This window comes from Curcuma longa, unplaced genomic scaffold (genome assembly GCF_044706935.1).
Source record: "Curcuma longa cultivar G26 ecotype Majalengka, Jawa Barat unplaced genomic scaffold, ITB_CL_G26_1.1 contig_20511, whole genome shotgun sequence".
In the NCBI taxonomy this organism is placed as follows: domain Eukaryota; kingdom Viridiplantae; phylum Streptophyta; class Magnoliopsida; order Zingiberales; family Zingiberaceae; genus Curcuma; species Curcuma longa.
This window is the reverse complement of record NW_027431395.1, coordinates 1-10,049: the sequence shown is the minus strand read 5'-3', so window position 1 is coordinate 10,049 and position 10,049 is coordinate 1. Positions and strand designations below refer to the sequence as shown.

The 10,049-nt window shown below is 39.9% G+C and overlaps 1 protein-coding gene and 1 pseudogene across 1 annotated transcript; one reads left to right on the top strand and one right to left on the bottom strand.

Moving 5' to 3' along the window:
* Positions 1 to 741: 741 nt before the first annotated feature.
* LOC141817420 (cytochrome b561 and DOMON domain-containing protein At3g07570-like) lies at positions 742 to 1,562 on the top strand (annotated as a pseudogene).
* A 1,868-nt stretch (positions 1,563 to 3,430) lies between these two features.
* LOC141817423 (polygalacturonase-like) lies at positions 3,431 to 4,887 on the bottom strand. The gene is made up of 3 exons (XM_074705070.1): positions 4,456 to 4,887; positions 4,093 to 4,382; positions 3,431 to 4,012 (listed from the first exon to the last, which is right to left on the bottom strand). The coding sequence occupies exons 1-3, from the start codon at positions 4,885 to 4,887 to the stop codon at positions 3,559 to 3,561; spliced, it is 1,176 nt and encodes a 391-aa protein (XP_074561171.1). The 3' UTR covers positions 3,431 to 3,558.
* Between the last annotated feature and the right edge of the window lie 5,162 nt (positions 4,888 to 10,049).

Sequence of the window (10,049 nt, the reverse complement as noted above, 5' to 3'; positions counted from 1 at the left end):
TCGCTTAAATTGAATAAATCGATATTATATGGTGTTGGTTTTGAAAACCAGCACCACATTGCAGTGTTGGTGCCAATAGAGGTCAATTTTGGTACTCCCTGTGTTTAACAAAGCTTTGATTTATGTAGGAGGATTTGTGATGTAAAACAACAGAACCTAAAGTTTTGGGATCATTTTGATTGTAAACTTTGATAGGTCATAACTTTTGATTCAGATTAAATCACGGGACTTATAATATATTAAATCGAATCTTCTTGAGAACGACCTAGTCTTAGGCCCAAAATCGACATTTACAAACCATTTTAGAGGTTCTGAAGAATTTTAGTACTTTTTATTAAGGTTATTTTAATCTTTTACATCGTTAGGGTTGTTAGACTATTTAAACATTTATCTTAGATCTAGTAAAAATCGTATAGAAAATATATCATTATTGAAAATTTTGATTAATTCAGTCAAAAATCGAATTAGTCGATATTTTATTTATCCGGTTGATTCGATTTTTTATTGAAAAGTTCAGTTTTTTTATTTATTCGATTTCGGTTAAATCCACATATTTATTGAGTTTGAAGCCACCATTTAACGTAATTCATACACGACATCACTGGCATTAACTACTACTACTACTACCACTTCTACTACGATAAAGAATTACGCAAGAAAAAAGTTCTTTCATCATATAAACTGATCGGAAAGTTTAAGCTAACACAAAGATAAGAGCAGAGTAGTTAGGGAGGGACGGAGATGGACGACTCTTCTTTCTTTATCATCATCCTTCTTCTATCCAGCTTTACCTTCTCCTCTGCGAATTCCCAATCAGACTCCTGCTCCGCACAGCTAAACGTCGGCGATCTGATTCCCTTCAGCACCTCTTCCCTCGCCTGCGTCCCTGCCTGGACCTCCAAACGCTTCTTCCTGAGAGTAAACTCAAACAGCTAACTCCATCACTCTTAAAATTCTGATTTTTGATCTGTAAAATCTAGACATTTCAAAGTTTTCATGGCCGGCCACGCGAAAACAGGGCCGAGCTTATGGAGTTTTGTGCTTTCGGCGCCCGACGGTGGGGCGTACGTCGCGATCGGATTCTCCCCCGACGGGAGGATGGTCGGCAGCAGCGCCGTGGTTGGGTGGATGGCCGGCGATGGCGGCGCAGGGATGGCGGTGCAGTACTTTCTCGGCGGCTACAGTCCTGACCAGTGCCCGCCGGAGCAGGGGAACCTGACGCTGGTGCGGGGCAGCGCGGTTGTCGTCTCTAGGAGCTCCGGTTGTACCTGGCGTTCCAGCTCAACGCGTCGCAGCCGGAAGGGATCCTGGTCTACGCGGTCGGCCCCGAGAACGCTTTGCCGTCGGCGGATGGCTACTTGGCCGCGCATCGGAGCATGGCTTCTGGGAGCTTGAATGCTCCCGCGGCAGCCCGCGGCAGTGAGTATGGTAGCAGAGGAGAAGCTCCGAGTTGGGGAAGTGGAGCGAGTGCGGGATGCGGCAGCGGCGGTGGCCGGACCAGCGCCGCCGGAGCCATTGCCATTGCCATTGCCATTCTTCTTCATCACTTTCTCTGCTTCTAAATTGGATCATGCTTGTTTTTCATCACATTGTTCTTCAGTAATTGCATTCGATTATAAAATTCTTTGTGGAAATATATAATTATGAGTTGGGCGTTAGATGAAGCATTCATCATCATGATGGTGCAAATGCAGATGCAATAGGAAGTGATTACGGTAGTTTGCAATGATGTGCCAAGTGACCCACACATTGCTTGATAAGAATGTACACTAGCCACTAGGTGTCCAAATCAAGCGTATAACAAAATCAATAGTCTATTCATTATAAAAATAAATAAATTAATTAACTATTATAATATATAATAATTTTAATCAAAACTATTAAATGTGTAGTAATTTTTGTTGGCTGGATAAAGTTGTCGATGTTCTAGTTAGTCAAAGATCAAGATGAAAGTTAAGCATTCTTGCTTTAGCGTTAAAATACAATGATCTATGAATCAAAAAAGGAATATTTCAAATTTTGAATCTTGATGAACTTTCAAGAACTCAGGAGGAATGTCACACTGTAAGAGAGCGTTTAGTTGGGGGTTATTATTGATAATCTTAGTTATCTGTCCAAAGTTATCAACGATAACCTTGTTTGGTTCAAATTATGATTGATTCTCAAGTAATTAATACAATATCACCGCCACATCAACAAATAAGTTATAACCTGGGAACGTGATTACCTTGATAGTCTAAGGTTTTCTACAATTTCGGAGGTTAATAAAATATTTTTCTATGATTACTCTTTGATTTTAAAATTTAGTTAATTGAATGTATTATGAAATCTAATTGAAACCGAATTAATCAATTTAATAAATTTTAATTTAAAATTTTAAAAAAATATATTTTAAATTTAAAAAAATTAAAATTAATGAATTATATTTATTAATTTAATAAATTATTTTATTAAAATAATTATTTTAATGAATTATTTTATTAATATATATATATATTTATTTATGTTATTTTAAATTTTAAAAAATAAAATTAATAAATTATTTTATTAAAAAATATAAATGTATGTATATAGTTATTCCGTCGCTAACAACAATTATTTTTATAGTGGGTCACAACGCAAGAGGGTATTGCCTGGCTTTGCCAGGATTCGAACCCTTGCTCTCTTCTGCAACTCTGCTGCGTCGTAACCAACTTAGTTATGCCCCGGGGACTGTATATAATGGGTGTCTCAAATCTCATGGCTAGTTATCCCTTTTCAATCTTGATCTTGAGATCTCCGATCAATATGGTTGGATACACACCACTCGATTCATAGGTTGGGTTTTGGACTCGTTCCGCTAGACAAACAATTTACTTGATCTCTCGATAAATCTTTAGCAAGTGGATTGGCAAGATTCTCCGTCGACTTCACATAGTCATTGGAGATCACACTATTAGAGATCAACTGTCTAATTGCATCATCTATGGATGTGTCGAGATTTACAGCTACAGGATTGTTTAGTCCAGGACCATCAAAAGCATTACACATTCGCACAATCTCAATATATAGAGTGAGATTGCAGATCGAATTCTACCTCCACCTCAGTAGTCACTTCGTCGCCAAACCTCTACATGATCACTTGCACCTCAGCATATCCATCTCATTGATCGATTTTAGCATCATCAATCATGGTTAGACTTAATCATAGATTCGAGAGTGTAATAGCTGAGTTAATTTGAGTATCAAAGTCAATCTCTACTCCATGTTAATTTTCTCTTTAATTTGTATTTGTTGGTTCTCTCTGCAGGTTCTGTAATCACTGCTATATATAAGATTATAATCCAAGTTTTATACAGGACACTATAAACCGTCTCCGACTGAGACCATTTTACAGGACACCATAAAAGAAACAACACAATGAGTATATAATCATATTGGAGTATAACAAAGTGAATTCGAAACTATATATATAAATATATTTGTACCTCAAGAGGTTGCCGGCCTGATCCAGCCAACGCACAGACAACCTACAAATTTACCTTCAATTCCCTGACAAGAATTAACTCGATCGATCGATCATAGGCAGCTTGGTGGTGCAATCAATCCAGAAGCCACCCCATTTGCGAACCTGCAGGAGGACTGTGCCTGCCTACTTTGATAGCTCAATTTTATGCCCTGTAATCTGATTCCGCTGCATGGGTTTCGCCGGCTGCAGTCGAACTTCACGGCCACCGGCGTCGCCGACGTCCCTCGAATGTTCAGGTACTGCACTTGGTCGATCTTTATAGCCGAGTTCTGGCCGGGGCAGCCTCGGTTCCCGGGGCAGTAATTCTGGTCGATTATGATCGGGTTTTGCACGTTCCTCATCAGCACATCCTGAAAGACGACTCGCCGGACGGAGCCCGGAATGTTTGATCCCCAGGTCTTGATCCTGACGCCATTTTGCGTGCCGGAGAACTGAACCGTCTTGACTGTCACGTTCCTCACGCTCTCTTCCTGCAACCCCTGCCCCCTTCCCAGACTCCCGATGCTGCATTAATCGATCGACGATTTGTTGAGTGTTTTTGTCATTGGAATTGGAGAATTAATTAGCAGCGTCTTGATTACCACCTTATGCCATGGCCGGGGCCGCAGGAGACGCGCTCGATCCAGAGGTGGGCGGTGCCGGGGCCGACGGAGACGCAGTCGTCGCCGGTCCTGATGTTGGCGCGGACGACGTCGACGTCGGTCGACATCTGGACGTGGATGCCGTCGGTGTTGGGGCTGCTCCCGGGCGCGTGGATGTTGACGTTTCGCAGCTTGACGTTGCTGCACTGAAGGATCACGATGTGGAAAAGCTTGCTGTCGATCGACGTCAAGCCATCGACGGCGATGTTCTTCGAGCTGGTAAAAGTCAACGACTGCATTCGCCGGCACACAAATCAGCATCGCAACACTACCCAACTAAAACGAACTAAAGATCCCGTTATTTACCGATGCGCCGGCGGGGCAGCTCCGACCAGCCGATTTGCAGGCCCACAACAGGGCGCCGCGGCCGTCGAGACGGCCGCCGCTGATGGAAACTCCGTCGACGTGGCTGAAAGCAATCCAATGGCCGGAGGCGCCCGAGGAGCCGGTATACTCCGACGGCGCGACGAGGGTTCCGTCGATGGAGAACTTGACGGAGGGACTCCTGCACGGGCCGTCGAAGTGGGCCTGGCTCACCAAGAAGTTCCCCGTGGGCACGTAGATGGTCGAAGGACCGGAAGAGCTGCAGGCGGCGGACCAGGCCTTGAGGAAAGCTCCGGCGGCGTCTCCGGCGCCAGGCTTCGCCCCGAAGCTGAGCACATTGTAGTTGCCGGCTCTTGATCGAGAACAGAGGAAGAGGAGGAGGAGGAGAGGGCTGAAGCTCGTGAGGTTGGCCATCAGATCAAATCAGAAAAATGGTTAAGTGGGTGGGATTAGAGACGAGGAGTATTTAAAGGATCGAGTGGGTGGGAAATTAGCGAACAATGGCCACCAAATAACTTTAGACTAGTTTGGGTTTGCTTAGACTTGGAGATGATGGTGGAAATCCATAGGAGAAGAGAAGAAGAGACTATAGAAAAAGTAATTTGAAAACTCCAAGAGAAAGAGAGAAGAGTTTGTTTGACTACGAGAATGGTGTTTGGTGGACCTCAACTATGTTTATTGGATGGACGAGGAAGATGGAAAGGATAGTGAAAAATTGGGCATTCAACATCTTAGCAATTTGTATGTGATGGAACCTAACTTCCTACTTAAATTGAAATCACTGTTATTCGTGAAGAATTGACATTAGTATTTGGTGAAATAAAGTGCTACAACCTTCGCAATAGGTTGTTTATTTGAATGAGAAAAGAAAATGATTAAAAATAGGATTACGGTAGGATTAGTTACTCCTGAATTGATACGACCTGTGCACCATATGAATATTTTCGTCTGCTCACCTAAAAGGCTAAGTTCTAAGAAAGAGAAAGAATCTAGGGTTTTGACTATAAAAAAGAATTGTTATTCTTGTTTCCCTAAGTGCTAAAAGGTTTCCAATTTCTTTTCTTGTAATTGTGTTTCCTTATAAGATTCCTTAGTTCTCCAAATTCTTCATCTTGTAAGAGGGAAGTGTAAGAAAGGTTTTGCCACCTTTAGTTTCTTACTAAGCAAGAGATTTCTTTGTATTTTTGAATTAATTATAATAATTTTATATATTATTGCTGTATTTCCATTGCAACCAACTTTATCTTGTAAAAAATTTAATCGAGTATTCACTCTCCCGCCTCTACCTTCTACTTGATCCTACATCTTGCTTGTGTAATAGTAGGTGTTAAAAGGTTTCTCCTCCTTTAATAATCAAAAAGCAGAAAGATAGTGTTGCAAGGAGTGATTCACCTTACGAATCATAAGTGATGGAGTATGAATCAAGGTACGGAATCATATAAATGTTTGTGTGGTTTGCTTTTTCTTTTTTGTCCTAGTATTTGAATTATTTGTTTTTACTTCCACTATGCTAACTAAGTTGTAGATGAATGATAAGCAAAATCAAAGTGTCTATTCACCGCCTCTCCCCCTCTCCCGGCCCCCAACCAGATCCAATAGTTCTATAATTCTATAAGTGGTATTAGAATTGCGATGCTCTAAAGAGGCTTAACCATCTTTCAAGCAACAAGGATAGAGGAATTGCATATTCGAGCCCTTTGATATCTACAAGTAGTTTTAGAGCAAAGCTACTATTTGTGGACTAACTACCAAAGGAGCAAAAGGCTAGAGATAGGAAGAATTGATCGAAGTAGATGGAGTTTGGAAATGGACTTGGCTATGACACTCGATTTCCACTACCCTTAGGATTGGGATGATTTTGTCATTGGATGGCAATAATGAAGACCTTCTTGCAAATAGACATTGAAATTTGTCTACCTTGATGGAGACGTTTAAAGTTCCAAGAGATAAGAAAGAGAAGACTCCTTAAAATGAACAAGTGAATGTAGTACAAAGATTCGAGAAACATGATAAGCCAGTGATGCAGATTTAGCAGGGCAAACTTCTAAAGGTCATAATTTTTTACTCAGGTGTCAGAATGAGACGCGATCGGTTGCTACTCAAAGCTATTTTAGAGACTTCTATTCGATATCTAATGGAACCCTTACCAACTCACTTTCAGGTCCATCAAACATCATTTAGTGTCTTTTTGGAGACTCCGAACATATTTTTACTATTTATAATATTTTTTATTTTTAGAATTGAGGGTATTTTTTATTTTTGTAAGTTAAGATTTTATTTTGAGTATATTTAAACACATATTTAAGGGTTTTAACTAGTTTTTTTATTAATGCCATTTATGGCAATGTCATTTTCTTTTCTAAATACGAGTTTGGTTATCCATTTTTTTGGTATTCTTTGATAGAATCAACAAGTTGTAGAAGATTGCTTTGGGTATTCGTGCGTGAATCATGAATTCAATAGTTTTCACTACGTCAGCTAGCTAACATTTTTATTAATATATTGTTTAACAATGTCTTATGCAAAATAGGTAAATATAAAGATGCTCATGATTTATGGACAAAGTTAATCAAAGACCATGAGAATCCACCATCGATGCAACAAGAGAAAGATCCTAAGGAGGGAGCTTTGTTAGTTAAAGAATGAAAATTTTAGAAGTTGAGAAGTGCTTAACATCCAAGATGGAGGTCGAAGATGCATCAATTGCTACATCCAAGGTTGAAATTGTGAAAAACATCCACCTCTTCAAGGGTTGAGGGTGAGGAGAGGTCTTCAACACCCGAATCTAGAGAAACCTCAACACCTAGAGTCAACAAATATAAGTCATTCACCTCATCCTCTAGCCTTGAGGAAGATGAGAGTGTCACTCCAAGCATCAATGCCCCAATATCCGAAGATATCCAAAGTTTGATTGTTAGAATTAACAATCATATTATATACTTTGAGTGTACAAAAGAAGTCCTCGGGGTATGATTGAGTTGGTTAGTGTGAGACAGACTTGCTGAAGTGGACAAAGGTCAAATCTCAATGAAGCGAGATAATGCCCTCCTTGTAGTGGCCAACTGCAGCTTTCTGATTTACCTTCTCACAGATAATCGTGAAACCGACCATATATATGAGGCCACTGGAGTAGCGGATTTCACTTTTTATTGAAAAATGTACAAAAAAAAAAGTGTTCAAAATTGACAAAGAATAATGTTTGAGCGGTACCCAAGGCAAAAGATAAGCCAAAGGAGATTGAAATGTGGCACAAAAAAGATAAGGCACACATTGTGTATTGCTCATGAAACAAAAAAGGACATTACTAAAGTCAATGTGAGAGAGGGAGGGAATCCAAGAAGGTCATGGGTTGAAGCTCAATTCAAGGGGAACTTCTAAGGTAAACCCTCAGATATCATTTTCTTGTAATTATGCATTTCATTATAATGTACCTTCATTTCATGATAACAAGGCATGCCAAAAATAAATATTATGATTTTAATATTTGTTATCATAAAAATAAGAAATTGGATAACCCTAAGAAAAATTTTAGGAAAATTAAACTAAATAGGACTACCTTACCTAGTGATAAGAAAATAGAGAAGAATTTAGGAAACAATCCAAGAATGGTAGACATATGCCTACAAGATTAACAACATTAGAGAAAGAAAATCAAGATGTAAGGTCAAGACTTGATCAATTTGAAAAGAAACTTAATTTAAAAAATGACTAATGAGTCTAAAGTGTTTAAGAAGAGAAATCCAAATATAGAAAAGCAAAAATTACCAAGGGCAAGGAGATATAAGGATACAAATTAAAATTCAAAGATAATGTATCAACCTTTCATAAAGCTTCATTTGACTATAAAATCAACTCTAAGGTCAAAAGCGGTTCATCATATTTTATAGATTAAAAATATAATGAGATGTTATTTTAATTTTTCAAAATTGACTTTTTACTTTAAAAAATATTAATTAAAAATATTTTTTTAAATTTTTATCAGCCTGACCAACTTTACCCAGGTATTCAATCTCTAAATTCTCACCGACACCACCACAACAACAACACTGTGACATCCATCCACTCACCTTTTCATCTCTCTCTCTTCTGGCTCCGCCATTGCCGCCCTGAAAGAGAGAGGGCGACAGAAAGCATGTATTCAAGGAGTCTGATTCAGGGTGAGCCCCAAAGTTTGGTTCGTTTTGTCCCCCTAAAATGCTGTCTTCTTCATTCCCTTGCTCCTTCTGATCTTTCGGAAGAATGGTCAAAACAAGCGCTCATGGACTTGGCGCTGTCCCATTAATGCCAATGCCCCCCTTCTCCCATCATTCATTGCATTTGTTCCCATTCAATAATGTAGTGTATAGGAAATCCTCTCTCCTCTACGCCGATCCGCTTTATTCCCTCCCTCCTTATTAATGGCTTTCGTCCCGCTCTGACAGCTGCACCCTCCTGGGCGCGCGAGCCGTGAGGTGCTGTCGGAACGCATAAATGAATGATGTCCTCTCCATCCATCCATGCACGATGCCCATCTAGTCTATCACACTGGACTTAACCTTCGTCCCCAGCGGCATGAAGCATTTGCATGCATGCAATTCAGGAAGCGGACAAATCATCATCTTCGAAATGCATGCATGGGTCACATCAGCCCCATTGCCTCCTCTCCTCCTCCTCCTCCGTCCCCGGTGGGAGCCACCGCTGCCCGAGGGTGGCGCAGCATGCAGCGTGCCCACAGCGGAGACGTAGAGCAGCGGTGCATCGCATTAAAGAATCAACACCGCCATCATTGCTCCTCCACCTCACCATCGTCATCTACCTGCAGTGCACTGCACTGCGTATCCTCCCTACCCTTTTCTCTCTTCCTGCACAATCTTTACTGGCTAGGCTCCAGTAGCTCTTGCTTCTTTTTTTCTGGTTGAATCTCGTCGGTAGTTCTTAATGATGGCCTAAGGGTTAATTTCTTTCTTATAAGATCTTCTCAGGATTCCAATAACAATGTTGCTGCCCTACTATTATATATGTTTATAGGGATTGAGTGATGATTATATATCCTTTTTGCCTTCCCTACTCTACAACTTTAGTCAACTACAATTAAAATGCTATAAAAGATCCTCTTACAAATAAAATCATAGACTGTACTATGTGTTATATGTTCTAAATGCTATGAGCTAAATGGAAAAAAATAAAATGACAGAAAATGTGAGAGAATGAGGGTAAAATTAATTTAAAGACTAGAATTAATATTGCTGCTTAACATATAAGAACAGGGAGTACGCAAGTGATAAGTCACGGACCAAATTAAACATTTATTAAATGATGAAGCAGTAACTAAAGACAATTGCGTTCTTTGTAATTGGACCAGCTGAATGTGAAAAGCCAGGATCGTCGAGATATGAATGATTATCTATGTCACTTTAATTTCTTCTTCACCAGACCTTTGCTCTCCGAGTGTTTAATCTTCGACGTACACAAACAAAAGTAAAATTAGAGATGAAACAGATGAAAACGATTAACTGCAGGATCAGTTATAAAAGGATAATATCTTTTTTGGCTTCAGAAAATTCTAAAGAAATATCAGAATCAAAAGAATTCCACAT